The 23656-nt window shown below is 39.5% G+C and overlaps 1 protein-coding gene across 4 annotated transcripts; it reads left to right on the top strand.

Moving 5' to 3' along the window:
• The first annotated feature begins 6300 nt into the window (after positions 1-6300).
• Positions 6301-20944, top strand: LOC115372095 (mitochondrial fission factor-like). Of its 4 annotated transcripts, none has more exons than XM_030069820.1 (8): positions 6301-6429; positions 9560-9772; positions 10526-10644; positions 11794-11900; positions 14993-15211; positions 16573-16656; positions 18953-19022; positions 19157-20944. In XM_030069820.1, the coding sequence occupies exons 2-8, from the start codon at positions 9568-9570 to the stop codon at positions 19286-19288; spliced, it is 936 nt and encodes a 311-aa protein (XP_029925680.1). In that variant the 5' UTR covers positions 6301-6429; positions 9560-9567; the 3' UTR covers positions 19289-20944. The 4 variants fall into 4 exon arrangements, with proteins under 4 accessions (XP_029925680.1, XP_029925678.1, XP_029925681.1 ...); XM_030069818.1 differs by having other exon boundaries at positions 10523-10644; XM_030069819.1 differs by having other exon boundaries at positions 6356-6429; positions 9551-9772; positions 10523-10644.
• Positions 20945-23656: the final 2712 nt, after the last annotated feature.

The following is a 23656-nucleotide window of genomic DNA, read 5'->3' as shown; positions in this document are numbered from 1 at the left end:
GTGTGTGAGCTGAAACCAGCGACCTATCTCTTTCTCTAGCCAGCCTGTCCATGTCTTGAGCATTTTTTAGTCTGGTTCAGTCCATGATTCTGCCGTCCAAAGCTCAACAGCAGTAAAAGGTGTTCGGGTGATGAAACACCCTCTCTGGCAGCCATATTGGAGGTCCACTGCTCATTGGTAACAACCATAAGGCATAGATTGGGTTCCTTTCTGTGTCATTTCTGACTGCAAACTAAGCATTTCGCAACTAACTTTAAATGTGGTGATTTTTGCCTTTGTTAGCTATCTTGAGTTGCACGCTGATGAAAACGAAAAACATAACATGAAATGTGCAGGTCTGTTATCTCTCGAGGTTTCCATCACATGCCATGCTTACTGGAGGAAAACCTGAAAACCAATGTAAGCAACCATTTTTACGTTTGTGTTCCACAGCAGAGGGTGGCATGGGAGTGCATTTTCACTGCTGTCCCACTCCAGCTCCCACAAAAATACTCCTTTACCATCCCAGTCCCATGACAGACTGAAAAAAAATCCTGTCCCATCCCACCATTATGCAATGCAATGACTTCTTTTATTACTCTGTGCTCTGCTGGGCAGTTTTTTATTCACACCATCAGCAACCAGAGCAGACAGGAGGGAATAAAAATGACAACAAAATGACTAGCATTATGTTCAAAATGAAGAAAACAGCGTTCATATTCAAACTGCATACTTTCATATGAAAATTGACCTGATCATTGTTATGATACCTGTCCAGCCAAGGGCGTATCTACCATGGGGGCATGGGGTGGTAGCTGCCGCCCTAAAAATAGGCTTTGCCACCCCAGTTTAGGCAGTCTAAAAGAAAAAAAAAATATTAAAATGTTGTTGCTTGTCAGAAATGTACAAGACTGAAAATCCATCCTGAAAATCCATCTGTGTATCTGTCTGCCACCCTGTAAAATTTCCATGCCACCCTTTAGCCCCTCATGAATATTTCCCGAGATCCGCCTCTGCGTCCTTTCTGCTTGTGTTGATTTTTTTTTTTTTTTTGTCCCGTCCCAGCCACATGACGAATAATGAAATTGACTCCCATCCCACAGCGATCCCACGAAATATCTCAGGAGTCTCAGGATTCCTGAAAAAAATGTCAGCCTCTATTCCACACAGAACATTTCTGACACTCATGTCATGTGGAGTAAGTTATTGTTCACTTTGTGTTCTCTTGAGATTATCAAGGGGAAAAAGCCATTTCTCTACAAAGTTACTGTATCCTGTTCTCCCACGGCAAGCAACATTCATTGTCTTGACTTCATGGCCTGTGGGGCACCATCACAGTGGCTAGTCGCTGCATGTTAACATCACCACCGCCTGGATTGATAAATTAGCCTGCAAGCTAACCAAAGGAGCCAGAGACAAATGAGCTGTAGGGCTAAAGACAAGATGCTTTCATAGACTGCCAAATTTAGAATCAGACTGTTCACTTTCACTTTACTTACTGTACCGAACAGATCCACTCACATTACAGCTGTGTGTTTGCTTTCTAATGATCTGTCTTGTTCTTGCCTGGTTGTCCAGTGGACCTCCATGAGGTTGGTAGGAGATTTATACTGCAATTGAAAAGCTATAATAATGGGAAAATAGTGAAACTGGGAAAAAAAAATATTACAAATTTCCATCATCAATAAAACAGCAATGGTGCCATTTTTGTAAATCTGACACCTTAGCGCTTAACAAATTTCAAATATTTACTGCTGTTTGTGTTGTAGGGCAGAATTGTTCTCACTGAATTGGAGGAAATGGAAACAGCATGGAAATGGCTGGAAAAGTTATGAAAAATGGGTATAAATGGTTGTAAAAGTAAATGGCTGCCGACTACAACTGCTGGGAAAGCCTAGTGGCCAAAACCCATACAAAGATTAGATTTGCATCTGATTCATCATAAACTGGGATCAGTGATGTTTTATATATTTCAAATCTGATTTTTTTATACCATTGCTTTGATAAGTCCTAACCCTTTAACAATATTGTTAACGATATAGTTCACTGTGTAGAAAGATGCTGATTTTTTTTTTAGGAATGATTTGTCACTGTTTGGAATCTGCAGATTCATGCTGATATCTCAAAAACCAAAAAAGCAAAGCAAGTGCTTTTTGAATATTCTGAAGGATCGTCCCGGAGGAGCACAAGCGTAGAGCGGGCCCCTTTGAACTGGGCTAAATCAAGAGAAAGTGTGAAGTTACTGCCCTCATGAACATGTGTAGTCTGGAAACAGGATGGAACTCTCTACCTAGATTACACACACACACACACACACACACACACACAAAGAGCAGCAGTCCAATCAACAGTCCCATTGCTGCACTCCAGTCAGTGTCAGCTCTTTGTTGAAGCTGCAAAATAGATTGTACTGTCCTTGCCTCATTTGTACTATTTTTTTTAATCACAATATTGTTTTTAACTGTTCATTTTTATATACTGTAGGTAAAGTGGTAGTACAGTTGTGTAGAGCCTAGATACAGTGAAAGTAAATATATCATCTGCGTATTACTCAAATGTTGCCTCTCCATCCATCACTGGAGACGTGAGGTCAGTTTGTGGTTGAACCTGCAGGGGGTGAGGTGGCACTTTGGCGGCCTCAAGTGGCAGCAGATGGTAACTCTTTGAATTTTTGAGTTTGAAGGACTTCATTACCCAAAAATCGTGTAATCTGATCTAATGCACATCCTCTAGGGACCCATGTATCTTTGTCTCAGTGGCCGGTGGAGATAGTGGTGAAGTTTTCTCTGGTGTATTTTTACATACACATATGATCTGGTGCAAATGTATTCATTTATTTTTTAGTGAAACATAGATAAAAGAGATAAAAACACAGGCAAAGCTGTAGTACTTTGTGTAGAAAGTTGAGTTTGTCTGTAATCGTCTGTAGTTCAGGCAGTAACACTAGGAAGAGTGAAGGTTCAATTCCCTCTGACACTGCCCTTCACCAGCAATGGTGGTGTTCAGTCAGTCAGATTCAAATTTTATTTATATAGTGAATTTCAAGCATTAAAATGCAAGAGAAGGTAAAGATAAAAAATGTAGGAAATAATCAAATGATTTCTGGATATGAATAAAACAATAGATCAGTGCATATAATAGAAAAGCCTACATTTGATGGGCATGATGAATGCCCATTTTTACCTAATTATTTAATGATTATAAATTAATAATAATAATAAAAAAAATAGGTAAAATGATTTCTGGGTAGTGAAGTGGCTTCCCTTAACAGTCGTATGTTCTGTCTCGACTTCAGTGATGGTGAGCATCTCCTGCTTTTATTTACATTTTGCAAAGAGAGGTTGATAGTTTTCGTTGCATATTCATGCACTTCAGTTTTGCCTCAGTGAGTGTGATCAGGTGCACTTACAGCTTTAGATCTGTATTCTGCTTCATTCCTGTTATTTGCTGCCTTTGCTACAGCCTGCAACTATTTCACATGGGCCTTTGTTTTACCACCGCCGAGTTTCAATCCAACATGAGAAACATCCACCATTTGAAAAATATGACATCAGTTCATACAAAATGATTGATGGCACAAAACAGTTTTTTAAACAAATAGTTTTTTTTTTTTTTTTTTAAGAGTTAAACATTTTCTCTGACTGGACCTTGTATGCTTAAAAGTGTTTTTTTTCCTCTTCAAGGGAACAAATTGCACATTGAAGAATTGAATTGTACTACTTTCTTGTACTACTTTCACACTGGCCTTTTTTAATTTATTTACTGTTTTTTTTTTTTTTTTTTTTTTTACTTAAATTGAGGTCAAACTAATTATACCTATTGGGGCCAAAGCTGTATGGATGAAGTTTTATATTGTTAATACTGCATCCACCTTTACACACAGCAGAAGTTGCTCAGGTTTATTCAGATCTATTACTGCCACATCACACACACACACACATCACACACACACACACACACACACACACACACACACACAACCAGTGTGATTGTAGAACTTTGCCCTGCTGCTGTATTGTGGCTCCCACTGCCAAGAGGAACTGTTGGAACCGAAAACATCTATTTGAATATCTTTTCATATTAGAAAAAATACCTATTTTCAGCTCTAAAGCAGGATAGGATGCCTGCCACTACAGCTTTCCACACTGCCAACTAACACTATTGTACAGAAAACACAAAGGTACAAAACCAAATTTACACCGATGATCTTTGGAAGCAGATCATTGGATCTTTGGAAGTATTTGTTTTTAAGGCTTTTGTAAGAGAAAAGACAGAGCTCTCCTTCATGGAATTCATCAAGTCATTTCACATCTGACAGCAAAGAAGTGGAACCAAAATGTTAATCACAGGGCTTGAAAATATCATGACAGTGAATAATGGTAAGATAACCTGCTCACTGGATTGATGCAGCCCCCTCTGTGGTTTATTTATTTCACCAAAAACTAGGCATACTTGGCTTTTGTCAAACACAAACCTCTGACTTTTGTTTTGAAACATATACAAAAAATTAGTTTCATCATTGTGCTGCAGGACTTTTTTTCTGCATTGAAACACATTTGAACAGTCAGCAGGACCTCCCGTTACCGGACTGTCACTCAAATCACCACGCCAACCTGCCAGTCTTATAGCAGTCTTTGATTTTACACAGAAGTCTCCTGAGCCTTCCAAGAAAAAAGATGCAGACCACATATTGTCCGGTTTTGGATCCAAAAAAATAATAACAAGTACAAGTAACATCAATATTTTTCATTTTTGACATTAGCCAGAGAAACACCTGTGTGCTTCAGGTAATATCTCAGCTCCAAAAGGTTTAATTGATGTAAACATTCTCTCCAAGGTCACGTGTTATAAGAGGAAATTAATTATTAGGATTGGTTTATTATATCCAGTTTATTTATTCAGTAATTTATTATGTACAGTTTGTATGAGAGAAACCCTTAAGGCTTTGGGTTTTGTTTCGACACTTGGCCTATTTTGAAGCATTGTTATCGTGGTGTGGGTGTGAATGGGTGGGTGGGTTGAAATGTGCCAAAACAGCCTATAATGAAATGTCTGTAGTCTTCCTATCTGCCATGAATAGCACTCACTGTCTCCTAGAGTAATCTGCATCATCTTGTAGTCTCCCTCCATACTGTTGACCTCAAGCTAACATTTACTGAAACATAGGATCTAACTTGTGCTGCTGAATTATCGACAAAATGTTGGAGTGATGCTCGTCTCTGCGATTTTGCCAGGAGTGATGATCAAAAAATACTCCTGGTGCGATTGCAGGATTAAAGCATCTGTTCTATATTCAACAGACTTAGTAGTGCAAAAATTAAACTGTGTGAGTGTGTGTGTGTACGCGTACACAAATATTCATGTGTGCATGTGTGTGTTGCACCCATGCTAAAAACAATCCCACCTCCTCATGAAAGTCATCCTCATGTGATCATCTCTATGCTACAACTATATACAGCTTTCATATATTATGTACCTATACTGTATATGTACATATATAAATAAAGAGCACCCTCCAGTTGATGCTTTATGATTTTTATTAATGCACAAACATCTGAGTGAGTTCAGAAATGCAGAGCGTGTTCATGCGCTTACGACTTACCTGTTTGTCTCTCAACATAGTTCAACACAAACAGCTGAATGTTTAAGTGATGATCACTTGTCATTTTTCCATGATTCTTACAAATTACACAGCGGCATCTAATCACTTGAGTAGCTGGTCATTCACAATACTCCATACTCTATCAAGTGCCAATTTTCTTTACTTGTGTCGTCTGCAAAGCACCAGTAATTACTTTGTGAACATATTAAATTGTGTTTGATCCTACATATGTTTTGTGTTACTGTCTTAATTCTTCCTTTCCCTGTGCCACGAGCCCTGTGGTGGCATGGGCTACTTATTGGTAAGCATGGACTAAGGTTATTACAGTTAAATAAAACAAAACTAAAAACTAACATTAGGTGTGAGAAAAACATTTTAGTTAACTGAAATAAAAATAAAACTAGATTTCAGAAAAACAATACTGCATTCTTACAAAACTAACGAACTAAGAAAAATATACCGAAAATGTCTGTCAATTTAGTCAAATTCATCAACACAAGTTATTTCAGACAATTTAATTCAACCCAGTCCCATCATTTTGCCTGTAGCATCAGTTTACCATGTTCAAATAACATATCTATGATACAGGTTTCAGTATACTATCTTCAAATACCTATGGTCTGGCCACTGACCCTAATAATCAATATCATTAGAATATCCATGGGCACTTAACTCCTGCTTGCACCAATGTAAACGACCTTTCTGACAGCACTTGAACACAGCACGCCGGGTACCCAAAGCTAACGTCGTACTGCGGTTCAAAGTTAGCTAATCGTTAGCTGTTAGCAAAGCACGGCGGCTGTCACTCAGCTTGACACCGTGACCCAGCTCTCTGCTCCTCAGCTCAGGTTTGTCCTCTGTTTCTGTCGTTGCTTATTGAGTTGTCTAACATTTTACTCGGCATTATAAACAGCATGTAGCTTGTCTTACGTTTCATGGCACCGTGTCGTGTTTATGAAGTTTGACAACTTACCCAACAGCAGCAACCTGTTGCTAGCCACCTAGCTAGCTAGGTTTACATCCAAGTGTTGTTATGCAAATTGTGACGATAAATCAGAATTAGAAACTCTGAATTTGGGTGGTAACGTTGACTTGCCAATGTCGACAGAATATCCTTAGTACTGCAAAACAGTTCTATGTCCCCACATGTACCTTTGTGTCGAAAATAAAGTTTTGTTAAGGGATGATGTATCCTGCGTTATCTTTAACGAAGGAGTGATGTAACGCACTTACTCTAGTGTCGTTAAACACACATGAGAGGTTTGACTGAGGAATCTCTTAAAAACGTGTCATATCTGGCTTACATGTCGTATAAAATGATGTTACTAGACGACCTTGGTGATAGTGTGGACATCAGTTAGTTGGTAAATTAGAGTCAACACTGTTTCCCTCAAACAGAGGAGCGTTGCATCTCGTGTTTGATAAGATTTTATTGTGTCATAATTTTTTTCTCTCGGCTATGAGGATTAAGTCGGTGGTGTCGTCCTGTTTGTTGTAAACATGTGGGCATGTAAAGCCCTTTGAGACCGTGATATTGTGCTTTAAATAACCTTGATATTGACTTTGGAAATATACACTCAGTGAAATAATAGTTCGATGAGTGCGGACCGGGGATCCCTGCAGACCACTCAAGGTCCACTGAAGGTCCTGAGGCCTCACGTTTGGGAACCACCATTACAACACAACACAATTCATTACATTACTTACATATATTCATACAAATTAAAATAAACACTTTCTGGGTATAAATAAATAAAAACAGTCTCTCTGTATAAATAAAGTACAAATAAACAAATAATAATACAAATAAATAGCCTTTATTGTCATTGCGCTACAGATATGCACTATAACAAAATTTGGTGGTCATAGTTAATGCCCAAATTTACCGAATTATTTAATAATAATACATTTTTAAAAAATAGGTAAAATGATTTCTAGGTAGTGTAGTGGTCTTCCTCAACAGTCATTGTTCTGTCTTGACTTTTTATTTGCATGTATGTATAGCGTGTGTGTGTATTACGCCCCTAATTTCCAATTTTTTCTTTTTCTCAAAATTTGACCTAGCCCACATTAGGGCTATGTCAACCTGTGTTAGGACAGCCAAAATCTAATAAACTCCGGTCTACAACTGCAAAGCCAGGCTGTGATGACGATGGTCTCATTGCTGCTGCTGCCATTTGAACTGCATATATAATGGACAGATTAAGGAGTGTCATGTCTACATTTAGCCAACAGTCTCCTGGATTAAGAATTTGTTTTCAGGCCAGGCAAACCCAGCCTAACCTACAAGTTGCTGCATCCTGTTTATAATTTCATTAAAGCATGGGGTGTTGCACTGTGGTTTGGGTTGCAGGATGGCGCTTGGTGCAGGACTCAAAAATGAGTTTTTCAGTTGAGAAAAAGTGAGAGGGGAAGAGAGAGCAAAGCTGTGGTGTGCCTGGTCGTCCAAATGACAAAAAAAGGCTGTGAAAGGAGTTGTATTTCACATGCTACTGAGGACAAAGCTGTGGCAGCACTGCACTCTGGTCTGTCTTTTGCTCCTCAAAATCGGTCTCTGTCGTCTCCTACCGTGGATTTCTCCCTGTATGATCATTGAAGTTGAGTGCAAAATGGTAGCTCCAGAAGCCCCTGCTTTTTGTGTGCAACAGACTGACACTGTGATGTTACATCCTCCACTTTTGACCAGGCATACATGAGGATAATAAAAATATGCCACCAAAACAACAAAAGAGGCACAGAAATGACACAGAAACGTAAGATAATTTGTTAGCCATATAGCCAAGGGCCCTTTTAGTCAAACCATGAAGATGAAGTTACAGGATGGGAGGATTCAAACCTGATGGTTGCTTGTGAGGATTAGTTTTGGTTCTGACACCAAGGCTTGCCTTTGGGCTGGTGTTATAGATGTTGTATTGGTGTATGACACAAGCTAGATAGATACTTTATTTATCCCGGAGGAAATTTAAGCATCCAGTTGTTCAGTACAATAAATACACACAATACAATAAATACACTTGGTTCAAATTTGAAATGCACACCACATTTGTAGCCTACAGTAAAATAGCCTGAGCGTGAAGCAGTGGCCCGTACACTACATGTTAGCCAGAAGCAGTTGCATAGTCTGTAATCCTGACAAATTAGTGTGTGCAGTAGGCTATATTAAAAAAAAAAAAGCCTACCAAAAAAGCTAATGGAAAAGGAGGGAAAGCAAAGCATATAGTAAACCAACAAGTAATTTATTTGCTCTCAGTGTAGTGCTGGAGTTGGGAAGCTGCTAAACCAAGCATGGTTTCTGTCTGTTTTTGTTTGTTTGTTTTGCTTTGCAGTGCTTGTTTTTGCCAGCACTATTGATAGCAAATGAATTACTTTTTTTCAAGCACCTGCCCCATGTAGTTTCCCACTGTCTTTTCTTTATGGTCCATTGGGAACTGTTATTTATTCATTTTCTACATGGACACACAATATAGCCTATTTTGGCAGGTCATTGGTATCGGCTGATTAAGGTTTTCAGGTGAAATATCTTTATCTGGCTGAAGTGAGAATTTCTGCAGACACAACAGGCTAGTAAATGCTTGATGCCTAAATGCTCGATGCTCCAGTCAATGTATACATTTTGAAAAGCATTAGCCTATATTTTATGTCTGCATCTGCCAGTGGGCTATGACAGTATGAGTAGGCATAATAACATTTTAACTCCACTACAGATGAGACTTATGTTCTCTGCAGTTAGGTGAAATAAAGTGCGTATATTTATATTGGCAATGGCAGTCGGCCAAAAGAGTTGAAAATATTGGAATATCACCTATCGGTAAAAAATTCAATATCGTGCATTCCTGTTTTAATTATTTCTTTGGTGGCATGTCAAGAAATGAGATTGGTTGATTTATTTTTATTGCCTTAAATCTATCTCTGTGGTAGTCACAGCAATGCTGCAGTTTCTGTAACAGAAATCTTTGTTCATAAAACTGGGCCGTGCAGGTTTGTTCATGATGGCGTCCTTCGCTCCGTACCCGAGGGAGATGTCCCAGGGGCCGGGCCAAGACCCCGTCTTCATGGAGGCCATCAGCAACAACATGCGCATCCCGGAGCGGCTGAGCGTTGGGCCTGGCCGGCAGTGGGCGGGCCAGGAGGAGGAGGACGAGCTTCCACCTGCCTACAGCATGCACGTCCCTGACAGGCTGACATACACAGGTGGGTCCAGACAACCAGCAGCTCATTCATGAAAGTTTATGATAGGTATGCACTGAAATGTTTTTTTTTCCAGACTAATATCTGATATCTCACCACCTGTCATGGATGATACTAATATGTGGTTTTTTAAGAGTCATAGTACAATTATCAGCTTGTCTAGAGGATATTAACCAAAACACAGTGACAGTTGTATTAAGAGGGATGCTGCTAGAAAAAAAGCTCACAAAAATGCTCACAAAAATGGCTAAATATTGGCAGTGAAAATAATAGTAGACTGATAATAATTGGAATAAAAATAATATATCTGCTGATTTATCAGTGCAACCCCTGGTTTTCTAAGACACAAACATTGCCAATAACACATTTTCTCTGGTTTCAACCCCTATCATGTCTCTTGTGTGTTATTTGTGTCTGTGAAAAACGTATGTTGCTTCTCTCATCACCCCTAATTTCTGAACCTTGTACAGTTTGATAGCTGTCAATTATATTAAAGGTGCATGATGCAAAATTACCTAGTTTAACTGAAATAAAAGACCTTTAGACCCAGTTGACAAGTTTAGACAGTTGACTCTGAAGGCTCACAGTCCTTATATTTCAATATAAAATTGGCTTCTTTTAATTTGTGGTATCATTGAAAAACTCTGGCAGGTGCAGTGCCCTCTTTTTATCTGGCAGTTGAAGTACCTTCCCAAACTCCTCTTTGATGTTTTTTTTTTATTTTTTATTTTTTTGTATGACCTTCCTCCTCAGAAGCTCCGGATATGAACCCCAGACCTCTGTTCACCCCCTCCAGACCGTCCGGCCATGCCCCGCTGGTGCTGGATCCAAACTTGGACGACGTCTTCTACAGAGAACCTCTACATGTAGCAGGGGTAAGAACAAGATGTGATCCATATCTGTTCCCACGATTGTTCTGTTAAGTTGTCAGAATGTGACAAATATGGAAAAAGAAGGAAAAAATAAGGATAGTAAAACCATCGATTGTGATTTAAGTGATTGGTCATCTTATCATCCTGCATCATTTTTGGTGATCTAATCAGTTGTGTGTGTATTTTTTTTTTTTTTTTTTAGTCAGCACTGAATATTGCTACAATTTTTTAAAATATCCCAATGGACGTGCAATATTTTGGAAAGAAACACTGACGTTTTAGCTCTGTGTGATTTTATGACTTTTATTCCAAGGTCTTGAAGTCTGCCAACATTTCTGTAAAACCCATTTCAGATAAAATAAAAAAAACATAGATTGAAATGCAGTAATAAATTACATCCATCTTTGTTTTTTTTTTTTTTTAAGAAAAAGCCATTGCATTTCATTTTTTTCTTAACCCTTACATTTTAGGCATCTAGCTGACACCCCTGTTAAGTGTCAATAAATTCAATGAACAAGAGATTAAGGTTCATCCAGTAATAAGACGTGCAGGGATCAGAGCTGTAGTGTGACATGATTCCCTGCAACCACAAAATTACCATGATCAGAGGGAAGTGAAAGAAATGAAATAAACACAACAGCAAGGGAGAGAGATGGAGGACTTTTTATTTGGTGAAATCCCACTGAAGTGACCAGAGAAAGAAACATGAGGAATAGATAGTGATTTGGGAGAGGGGGGGGGCTTGTTTTCATCCTTCAGTGCAAGATAGGAAGTGACTCTGCTGTGCTTTTAGTGCCTGCACCAGTAAATTCAGTAATACATGATGAGCAATATGCATCTCGGTTTGAACTATAAAGCCCATTCCTGTTTGTGGCCTGTAGGCAAATACATCCTGTTTGTGTTGCCTTCTATTCAGTATTTTAACTTATACAGAATATACTCTGTAGAAGGTTTAGCATTTTGTCAACCAAGGACTTAAATTATTTATTAATTTATCATTTTTAATTCTGTGCTCTAAATCATCTAGCACACAAAAAAGAAGGTCTGAAAGCATAAAAGCAGGTGTCACTTCTTTCAGTCACTAGTCATAATGTTTTCACAACTTTAATGAAGTGCTTTGTCATATCTGATGGGTCTCCTCTTGTGTGACAGTGTACCATTCGGAGATCCTACAGTGACCAAAGTTTTGGCAGGAGTCCGCCTGGCACCCCGACCCACCCGAAACAGGTGCTGGCACTGCACAGCCATCCGTCCAGCTCGTGAGTAACAACCTCTCCCATCTGCAGTTAACAGTGGTGGGTGGAGTAGGGGCAGGGGGTGGGGTTGACTCAGCGTAAGACCATGATCCTTTTTGTCATGACAATCATCAGTTGCCTGATGCCAAAAATGTATCACTTTATTTACATTTTGTTCACTTCACTGACAACCACCGTGTCATGTGCAGCTTTATAAAGAAGTAAAAGTTGGGAGTCCCGCTGTCATTGGCGGTTGTGCATAGATTGTGTTGAAAATACAAAAAAGGGAAAGAAAAAAAGCTGGTGCCTCTTAGTACTTAAGTTCATAGTTTCCTTTTACAGTCTAGTCAGGTTGTTCTATTTGCACTGATCTTAGATGCAAGCTATTTATTGAATTGCTGAGGAAGTTATCAGTTTCTTTTAGGCTACAGGTTGATCTAACTGCACTTATGTAAAGAGAAATGTGGAATAAGTTTGATTCCATAAAAGAAGAGTACGGTGCTTATTCTGTTGAACTGTACAACTGAAAAAGCAGTTATTCAAATTAATCAAATTAATTGATTTAGGTAGTATTTTGAAAGTGTTGTGTGAATGTGAAATTTTAGTCTTAATGACTGAAAACACCCAGGCATCACAATTTGCAGTCAATAACTGAATCCTGATTAATCAAAGAATGGTGAAATTGAGGTGCAATGAGATGTGCTGTAAAAAAATGAGAATGAAGAACAATACATTTCAGAGACAGCATAAGAAAACAGAAGCAGATTGTCCGGTATCTTTCTGTGTCTGCAGACTCTCAACAGTAGTTACTGTGAGCATGATTTTCCCACATGAATAGGTGGTACTGCCGAAAGTAAAATGAGTGTTGCTTTACAATGAGGAAGCTCCATGAAGCCAGTTTTCTCACACGGATCATTAAAATTTAATCTGATCAAGCACCTCACAGAAGCCTGAAAGAGATAAATGTCTCAAAACGCAGAGACATTAACCTCGTTTTAAAACAGACCCGTGTCTTTTTCTGGGACTCTCTTTTTTACTGTTTTATAGGTATTTGCACTTTATTGCACAGTGGACCTGAGAAGGACTAAGCTCTTTAGTCCTCCTTTGTATAGAATAGATGGCCTGGAAGAAGGTCCTTGATTATTGTGAAAAAAGGGAGAGATTTAATGAGACCCAGCCTTGGTCTTCTCATTGGTCTCTGGAGGAGTCCATGTGAATCTGAACAAGAAAGTGCAACTTCTTAATTGCCCCGATGATTTACACAAGTTGCTTCAATTACATGATTGAATATTGCCTTCAAGAGCTCTTTTTGCCGGCCACACCTATCACACCTTGATGCTTTTTCCTGAGGAAACTTTCTGCAGGGTGGGAGGAAGTGGAAATGGAGACCCAAAAACTCTTAAACTAGTAAAACCAGAAGTCTGAGGAAGTGGGTGATTTGTCAAGGCTACCTAAAAATGGTTGGAGAGACATGAAGAACTAACAAATGACAAGAACTATGATTCAGAGGTGAAGCCACATCTTGGACTGCACACGGCACAAACCTCGGCCTCCAGTGTCGCCATCAGTACACTCTTTTTCATCTCTTTCCATGTCAAAGCTCAACCTCTTTCTCAGGACTGTTGTTGCCAGTTTATGTGTTGGTTTGGTTTCTTTAAAATAACACAGTTTTAAGCAAATCAAATCAGTGTGTCAACAAAACCACCTGGGAGCAGTAGTTTTCTTAGTTGGCTTAGTTTGGCTTTTTCCATGGTAAATAAAACATGGACTTCATTGGTGGATCATCAGATTTGTTTGAGCATCCAGTAGGAATAATCTTGTGTTATCTCGCAGCTTATGGAATGATATCCTGATCAAATTGACACCTTTTCACCAAATTTGTTTTACAATTTAGTTCATAGACACTGATGATTCTGCTAGCAGTAGTGCAAATGAAATAACCTTAAACATTTTCTATTTTCTTACTAAAGCCCACCTCCTCAGCAAAGTCTTTGCCTGATGTCTCATTTTATTTAATATGGTCAGCTCCTCAGTGAAAATGTTTTTTCATGTGTCCAAATGGAGCAAAATAAAATGGGAAACCACTCCAGCATTTGAAATAAGTTCAGATAACAGGAGCTGGGAGTGAAAATGCCCTCATAGTCTCGGTGGGAGTCGTGACTCCACAGAGCATGCTCTGTAGAAGCATGTAGTGTGCAGTTATCTGTGTTACCTGCAGGGAGAGGTGCAGTGCTGCTCCAGATTCCCTTCCACATGTAGGTCAGTGTTAAATTTGTACCTCATGTGAAGCCAGCCAGGCAATCTGTCATGTGAGTCGAGTTCAGGCTAAATATGGAGACTCTCAGCGAGAAGCTTCCGTTAGCATACAGCTTGGGGATTTGGGGTGAATTTGACCGTGACTATTGACTAGAGAGCGGCTTCCCCGCGTCTCTTCCACATATTTCACCATTACTGGGCTAAATGGAAGAGCAGATCTATTAGCAGCCATATCACCATTGTGGGAAATAAATTTAACTGCAGGGTTTCTGTATCAGTTGCTCAGCACTGCGAAGTGTTTTTTTTTTTTTTTTTTTTTTTTTTTTTTAAATTAGTATTGCAAAAAAAAATCAGTTTGCAAATTTGGATGATAAAATGATCCAACTGGCTGGTGGATTTTGAAAGAAAGAATAAAAACCCTAAAAAAAAACAAAAAACATTCTTGTTCTACATCGTTTCTGCATGACCCTGCCACATAGTAATGATGATTTGCCCTATGTCTGGTGCCAAATGTCTCCTTGTGGTGAATCTTCCAGTTAGCTCTCCTCCTCTTTCTCCTCTCACTGCCTCCTCTTCACTTCTCCTGGAACTGTCTTTTTGATTTTGATTTGATTTACCTTATTAATTTACTTAATTCTCTTCTCTCTCCTCTCCACTTTCTGCCCCCTTCTGCTGCTTCCATCTTTTAATGTCATTCACTTCCTCCTGTTTCTTCTCCATTCCTCTCATCTACTCCTTACCTTCTTTTCCTTCTTCTCCCCTCAACCCCCTTCCTCCCTTTCTTCCACTCCTCTTCGTTCCCCTCCTCCATTGTCAACCTTGCCTCCATGTCTCCTCTTTCTCCTCCTTGCTGGTTCTAGTCGAGGTTCAGGCCGTCCTCCCCGCCAGCGCTCCTTCGTTGCTCCTTCTCCTGTCGGCACTGCTGACCCCCGACCCCGGGCTGAGGCGGTGGCTCTGCCGCTGGGTCTGCCTGCCCTCCCTCCAGGCCTCCTGTCCCCTCAGTCCCTGCTGGAAGCTGCCAAGCAGCTGGGCCTGCAGGCGTCTCAGCGCCTCCTGCAGACCGTCAGCCACAAGTACAGGTCTGGGTGATTATTTTTGGAAGCATGACCCTCCTGAGCATTGTCAGAATTAAGGGTGTTATCGCACACCCTTTTCATCTTTCAGTTTTTAGGCCACAGTTCAGTTTGTGTCAAGGTTTGGCTTGAAAACTCAGAATACAATTCGTTTCTCTTTAATTTAAACATAAAACAGTTAAACACAAAGACTTGGATGTTGTTTTTGCCAGTGTGCTATAAAATTTGTGCAGTGGCAACAGGAAGCCTTTCTATGCACAAGTCAGTGATTAGACCTTATGTTAACATAAATCAAAAGCACGTTTTATATTCTACGTTGCTCATGCAGAACTGTAAATTTGCATTGTGCTCAAAAGAAACTTAAAACTTTGCAGCTTTGCAATGTGCACAAATTGTAGTGAGGGAAAAACCTTGCTTGATCAGTTATGCAGTTTTACATTAGAATAGGATTTGAATGTTTACAGCAGTTATGAGGCATTTGTTTATGTGTGAAGTACTAACCTCCACACACAGTTTGTATACATAGAAAAATGTTCAGACTGTCTTTTCTCTAATCTTTTCTCTGAAGTTAGGACTGTGTAACATTTGTCTTGTTCATGGTGAGCTCTCCTGTCTTGGCACTTTAGGCTTTACATATTATGGGTTTGGACGTTTCAAGTGCATTGTCTTCTTTGTCTTGTTTTTCATCAACCACTTTATGAAGCCATTTGTTCATTTTGAACTCGGCAGATCTCTTGCCACATTCTCAGTCATGGTGTGTGCTGAAATCATGCAGTGTAACTCTCAGCTTGGTGCCATACTGCCTGATGCTCACACTCCCGGTTACGTCACCCCTGCTTTGCTGTTGCTAACATCACCCTCTTCTGGCTGCTTGGAGCTTCACCTCCACAGAGAGACACAGATGCTGCTTCCACACCTAATACAGATCACCCACACATATCTTGAACAACACTTGCAGATTTGGAAGAGTTTGGTCTCTCTGGATCCCAAATTCTCTCCATTTAATCTGCTTCTTTCCAGTTAATCAACTAACATTCATGAGTTTGGTGGGGTAAAGACAAATTGCAGCCAGGTTGCTTTGTCCTCTGAAATATATTAGATGTGTCTCTTGGTATCAGATGTGATATCGTGTCCATTTTAACTTGGAGTTTGAGCCCATATCAGCTCCTAGCTTTGTTATCAGGCTCTTTTTACCTGTAGGCTGGAGCTTGCTCTTCTCGCTCTCATCTGCCTCAGTGTTCCTGCTTTGCTTTTGGCTAACATTGCCCTCTGCCTGCCACTAAAATCCCTGCTGGACTGCAGTCAGTTTAACAAATGGAACGCACCCCCCCTCTCTCTCCCTCTCTTTCTGTCCTATTGGACTAAAGTCTGAACAACAATGAGAAGCCGCAAGCAGTGACTCCTGTAGCCGAGGCCCCTGACCCTGCACCCGTGGAACAAAGCAGGAAAAGGTGACTGGAACGAGTGTGTGTGTGTGTGTGTGTGTGTGTGTGTGTGTGTGTGTGTGTGTCTGTGTGTGTGTGTGTGTGTGTGTGTGTGTTCGAAGCTGCCTTCACATCTGTGACCTGACCTGGACAGATTTGCAGCAACCTTTCCACAGCGGTTTTCTGTCAGCTGCTTGTTCATCTTTATCAGCTCTGTGAGCATATTTGGCTCTCGGCACCAGTCTCACTGCCTAGTTTAGGTGGACTGGGTTTCACTTAATCAAATGGTGAATTGCTTTATGCTGCAGCTGTGTTTACAGCTGTTTCATTTTGTTTGAGTTCATAGCAGTTTTCAGCCAGTCTCCTCCCAGTGCACAGTTGGCATATTCTGGCATATTTACATTGATTTTAATGTTCATTGATATGTAAGGTCCTATTAAATACATCCCCAAGTGATGTATGATTGTTGCCTCTAATCTCATAAAGGTTGCTCCAGCTTTATTTAAATAGTTGTTACTCCCATTTTATCAAGTAAACCAAAGATTAACTTTGACATCACTGGATAGTGGGCCTGGATATTGTTATTGATTGATTGATATCGATATCAAATCTGGTTCTTATCGAATCCTGACCACGGTTCTCCTCATGTTATTTGTATACAAAAAGAAAACATAATGCATTGAAAGCAAAACCAGTTTAGTGTTGTGGTCATCTCCCTGAAATAAATGACATGAACATATCACACAACTACAGTTAAATTCTGTCGTGTAGAATCCCCTTTCTATTTTTGTCATCAAAAAATACAGAGCTATAATACATCCTGATCGATTTTAACAAAACTAAATGATAGCAGGATACACTGCTGTTGAAAAGGAGTGTAATCCCGTCCCAATGAACCTCATCACAGCTCTGTGATATTTACTATCTCTGTGCCATCTGGCTCTTCACTGTGGGAATGAAAGGAGTTTCTGTGTAGTGGCAGTCTGGGGATAAAAAAAAATATTTTCTGCATTCCCATGTATAACTTTCATTTTTGTTGTTCTGAAAAATGCATATATGTCACCTGAGTTTGATCTGCCAACAGTACTAGTTGATCTTAACAGGAAGAAGAGGTGACATGGAAAACTGTGCTTTCTTCATGGTTTACACTACGCAGGTTTTATTGATTTTGGACAGTGATTTTGTTGTGTCATTGGTGCTTTCTTTTCTGAAACTTTGGATGGCTTTCTCTGGTCTGCCATACCTAAGCACTCTGTCTCTATTGCAGGACCAAATTAGATTCAAGAAGCAGATTTGAAATTAGTTTTGTCTGCATGATAAACTGGTTATCGTAAATTTGGAACTGGTTCTGGTTCAGAACTGGCTCTTGGTACCTAACCCCACTGGATAGGGCAGGGTTACACCTGCTGCACAGGTGAGACTCAATATGACTGAGATTGTGCTTGGTGGAGAAAATTAAGATGTATCGGGAAAAGATATGAAAATGACTGGAGTCTCTGGACAGGTCTTTAAATGGAAATATATTAATAGAGGATTAATGCTGTTCACTATGTAGAAACCATATAAGCATATTTGTCGCACAGTATACTTTCAGCGCTGATCCACAGTTCACTGTCACATGCCAGTTTGGGGCTCCATCTATTAACTCTCCTGTCATCATACCATCTGCACACACATGCTCTAATGCCCTCTAGTGGTGATGTGGAAATGGAAGTCCACGTTGTAGGAACACAACACAACACAAGTACTGAAGTTAATCAGATGCAGTAAATTATGGGCTGCGAATCACCAGAGGCCCAACGATATGCTATTATCAAGATACTTAAGTCACAATACGATAGTTTTGCGATTTTAAACATTTTGCACTAAGCTGAATATTACAATAACATGTCTTGCAATATAATGTGATTTATTATCTTTTTTCAATTCCAAATTATGTCCCCAAGGAAAAAAACATCATCATCATCATCATCAACATCATCTATTTTATGTAGTAATATAGTTTCCATTCTGTTTCATCTCACTTCAGTCATTTTTGTTGCAGAAAAAATGGGATTGTCAAGCAGACAGACTCACTGACTGTCATAAAAGTTACATTGATTCTTGGTGTCCGTGTATCGATACAATATTACCACACAAAATATTGCAATACTGTGTTGTATCAAGTTTTGTTTTCCCACCCCTACAGTGAATAATTCAAATCCTCAACAATGGTAAAGGTATTCAAAGAGCAACTAAAACTTCGGCCACTGTGACGCCAACTCTCTTTCACTGTCTTTTTTTTTTCTGACTGTCTATCTGTCTACCTGTCTGTGGTTTTCAGTATGATGGAGACCTGGAGTGTAGAAGAAGAAGGAGGGGCTGTCGTGGAGCTCATGGTCCTCCGGAGACAGGTGGGCCAACTTGTCTGTCTTCCTGTCTATCTGACTCAGTTTCCTGTCTCGTCAGTTCACCATTGGTCTTCCCTTCTCTCTCTCTCTCTCTCTCTCTCTCTCCCTCTCTGTCTTTCTGTCTGTCTCTGTGTCAGGTGTTGAAGATGAGTCGGCGGCTGGCGGGGTTGGAGAGACAAAACGCCGAGCGGAAGAACACGGAGGTCGTCCTTTTCTCGCTGCTGCTCTCCGCCTGCCTGCTGAATGCCTGGCTGTGGATCCGCAGATAAAACACACACACACACACACACATTTTTGTATTACTATGCATGTGAGGACCTTCCTTAACCTACATTTATCCCCCAAACACCCTAACCTTGAAGGAAAAATTGACACTAAAACACTTGAACTGGCATCATGGTTAAATAGACCACAATGCAAAGCAGCTCCCAGACAGGCTTGTTTTTCTCAACTGGAAAAAACTTGCTCTCTTGCCTTTTATTATAGTTATTGCTGGATGCATCAAGTCCAGGCAAGTTTTTTTTTTTCTTAGTTTTCCAAAGGCATTATGGGAAATGTAGGACATCACTAACCAAAGCAGAAACAGACGAGACAGTTTGAAGGAAAGCAGGTGCATCAAAAACCTGCCTAGCATTCCTAAAGCTAACCCTCTAACCCAAATCTCCTGAGCTAATTCCTTTGTAAACAAGTGAACACTGGGCAAAAACGTCCACCTAAAACTGGTTCTCACAAACATGGTGAAACAAATGCGCGCACACACAAACTGGGACTGTCACACTGCTGTGCTTATACACTATATACTGAAAATGACGATACCAAGGCGTATGCTAATAGCCAGCCAAAAGAGGTGGAAAGTTACTGGATACAAACAGCACACACGTTGTTGACAGGATGCATCTTTATCCTTACATTTGATGCTACCAACGCAAAATCTGCATTATAATACACCGTTTGCTATTGCAGGTACCTGAAGAGTTTGGTACCAAGATACTGAAACATTATGTCAATTTACACACACACACACACACACACACACCCCCTTACTTTTTCAATAATAAATATCACTCCAGCTACACAAACCTCAGTTTTAAAGGGCAATAGGTTGTGTTTACATACAATGTGAGGACTGTAAAAACAGAGCTAGCCATGACTTTGAATTGTATTGTATTGCAATGGTAATTTTTGTCTTAATTGGTGGTATAAATTGGAGCAAAATGCTGCTTGTTTTTGACTTGACTTTGGTCACCAGTCACTGCCAGTCAGAAATACACTCCGAAAATGTCGACAGTGTGGTACATCACTCCAGGTGGGTGTTTTTTCTGCTCACCAATGAAAGATGCAAAGTTTTCATCAAAGTATGTGAGGCCGTGTCCTTTGAAACTCATTTAAGACCTGGCGTGTAGTGTTCTAAAAAATGCATAGGTGTCAATGAGAAAAAGCAGAATATTTATTTTTTGGAATGTATATATGCTTGAAAAATCCTGTTAAAATGAATGAATGAGCTTTTGAATAGGAATGAAAACAGCTCCACTGAAAATCAGTTAAACTGAGTTTACTGAGCAAATAAACTACTATGTGTGCTAGTGACAAACATAATACTTGGAGATAATAGTTGGAGATGCGTGTTTTTTGTCACGCTGCAGTGTAATGGTATATATTAGATATATTAGAATGGTTACAATATGAAGCGCTTGCGTGTGTGTGTGTTTTGGCCAAATACTGTGGGAGATTTTCTTTGAAAACCTGTGAGCTTCAGCTTGTTGCTGTGACACGTTTTTCCTCTGAATTTAAAGATTACTAATAATGGCTGTCAGCGACTGAGCATTTACTCTGTAGCATGGCTTCGTTCTGTTTTATATCTCTTGAAGTTGTGCCACTTTTGATGTATGTTTATTTAATAAAAGTAGATTTTATATTTAAAAATGTGCCGTTTGTTGGCTTGATTTGTCCGCTGTGATGGACTGCTTGATGTTTCTCGAGCTGAAAAAAAGTTGACTGGAGACAGGATTTCTTCAGTGAAGGTGTGCGGTTCTCCCAGGCTCGTAGTCTTGTTGTACATTTGAGATGGACGCTGTTTTGGCCTTATTTTTTCTATTTCTATTTGACTTTTTCACACAAGTTGATAGTATTTTGTCTTTGAATGTTATTTGTTTGTATGTCCATCTGCTCTTGGTGACGAGAGCTTCCCAGTGTCAGTGAAACTTCAAAAATTGTTACCATTAAAAAGAAGTTTAATCTCAGTAATCATCAACATGTAGAGTTGAGTGTCCAAGCAGTAAAACACATGGTTGCCTGTCTGAGGAGACCCAGGTGATGTGATTTTATGAGACTGACCAGAGGCCTGCTGGAGGAGTTCATGTCTTCCCACTTTGTTTCTCAGGAGACTATGCACCGGGTTGTTTTTCCCACTCCTTGCCTTTATGAGTGCTGACATCTCTCTACCCTACACCATCTGACTCAACAGCCACTGGGCAGAAGCTGCAGGGAGTCATAGGAAATACAGTCAAATCTAACTGACATTTTAAATAACCTCAAACAGTTCAATGGTTAGAAATGCTCCAAAAGGTTTCGGGTTCAAACCTCTGCAAAATGCAGCATGCTCTTTGCTTCTGCAGTGCTCTTGAGCAAGACTGCAAACCCTTTTCTGTTTCTGACTGCTTGTTGTGCCTGAAATTGAGACGTGCGCTTATCTGATGGGAGGAATATACACCAAAAAACAAATTCTTTATTGTACTATGGGGGTTACATAGTGCTTGAGCTCCTAACCTCTTAATTAATCATTTAAAAAAGTCAACAAACAAAACAGAACAACCTTCAAAAAGTGTAATAGTTCTTTTTATTTAACAAAAGAATTAAATTAATACTAAAAGTCAACTCAGTTTATGAAACAAACATTTGGAGATTGGTTATTTGGGAATTTGTCAGAAATAGTATAAACAAAACAAACAAAAAAAAACTAAATGACTTATACCATAATACAAGAAACTGCATGAGATGAATTGTATAAAAAGATATTTGATCAGTAATCTAATTAAAAATTGGTTTAACAAGAACTGTGATTGTACAGCAATGACAGTCAAGCAGCATGGATATGAGCAGACTGTGGAAACGCTTGGAGACGAGGAGGAGGAGGAGGATGAGTTTCACTTAAACAGCGACACTGAAGAGTTAACGGTTTGTTTACAGCTGGTAAACATTACAGATGGCTCCAGAGCAACTGCACATGCTAACACAAAGTTGAAATAGAAGAAGTCCTCTCAAAGGAATGTCCTAACAATTCAAGTTTTAGTCTGTTTTTCTTTACCAAGCACTTGACACACTATAGGAAAAAAAACAGCTTCCACAGTTTTTTCCCCCCAATAAAATAGTTTGTTAGCATTACCTTGGAAAACCAACACGTAATGTAGCCACAAGCTAACAGTACAGATTGGTTTCAGTAATTACACTTTTTCTCCAAAAGACAGCCCGTCACAAGAGCCTGGTGAAGACAAGTAAGACTAAATTTCAGATTTTCAACATATTCACATAGAATACAACTGATTTGATAGCACGTATGGAGGCACTTTTTACATTGTCTGGTAAAATATTAAGGCTCAGCGGGGGAAAAAAATCAGAGTGCACAAAGTCACAAGTGTGAAGAAATTACTGACTGGACAGTTTTTGATCAGATGCTTTGGTAAATATGGCCAACATAATACAGGTTGAAGTAGGAAGCAGGACCAGGAGCTGACAGCGAGCTGGGCTCTCAGGTGGGATCAGGAAGATAAAACAATCATTATTGCCTTATACTAGATTCAAAGAATTATCCTGTATTCACCAGCTGCCTTAACATTTTATGATTCATTTATGTTCACCTGACATCTCAGGACAAAATCTGTATTAAGTTCTTCTGGAAAGCATACAAATCCCATCTGAACTGGTGACTAAAAACATTTAGACATTTACAGCAAACTGCTACAGAATTTAGTCACTTAACAATTAACCTCTTGGAGTTAAAACTAAAATGGAGTGCCAGCACTGTATTTTGATAAGACATGTAAATAGACTGTCACTCCTAATTGTGGTTGGCACTTTGTGCTCAACAAGCCAGGCATTTGTATACTGAAATGTTAGTGGCATCACTGGAATCAGAGTCCCAGAAGTTAAAACACTGTGAGCTGCTGTAACATCAGTTTGTTTCCAGGCTGCATGACAGCTATCAGCTACACAACATGAAATGTAATCTCCAATTTTGTAACAGTTCAAGATTTTACTTGAAGACTTGAAGTTTCATTATGTTACTGGACTTAAGAAACCCAGTGAGACAATATTTGTAAAAATGGCAAAAAAGTCAATTTGAGAACAAAGCTGAGAAGCTGACATTTTGAAAAGTTTGAAAAGAAAATGTGACATGGAATGATCCCACCTGAATCCTGACTGTTCCCAAAGGTCCTTTGTCTTGAGATTCCAACTGAACGCACGAGGACAAGCAACACAACTTTTTTTGTTAGAACTCTTACAGTACCAAGGTAAAGGACACTTCTCAATGTACTGATGAATACAAAAATGTGCTTACATATTATTACTCAACACTGGCAACACTGTGCTTTCTTGCCTATTCAGTTACAAAATAACACTTGAAAAATACATCATAAACA

This window comes from Myripristis murdjan, chromosome 14 (genome assembly GCF_902150065.1).
Source record: "Myripristis murdjan chromosome 14, fMyrMur1.1, whole genome shotgun sequence".
Lineage (NCBI taxonomy): Eukaryota > Metazoa > Chordata > Actinopteri > Holocentriformes > Holocentridae > Myripristis > Myripristis murdjan.
The sequence above is the reverse complement of the archived record's forward strand: the minus strand, read 5'-3'. Positions and strand labels throughout refer to the sequence as shown.

Excerpts from the sequence above, each read along its gene's own strand:
- LOC115372095 (XM_030069818.1), top strand. The coding sequence starts at position 9,568 with ATGATGGCGTCCTTCGCTCCGTACCCGAGGGAGATGTCCCAGGGGCCG. Across the intron at positions 10,645-11,793 it reads AACCTCTACATGTAGCAGGG|TGTACCATTCGGAGATCCTA; the intron begins GTAAGAACAAGA and ends CTTGTGTGACAG. Across the intron at positions 16,657-18,952 it reads GTGGAACAAAGCAGGAAAAG|TATGATGGAGACCTGGAGTG; the intron begins GTGACTGGAACG and ends TGTGGTTTTCAG.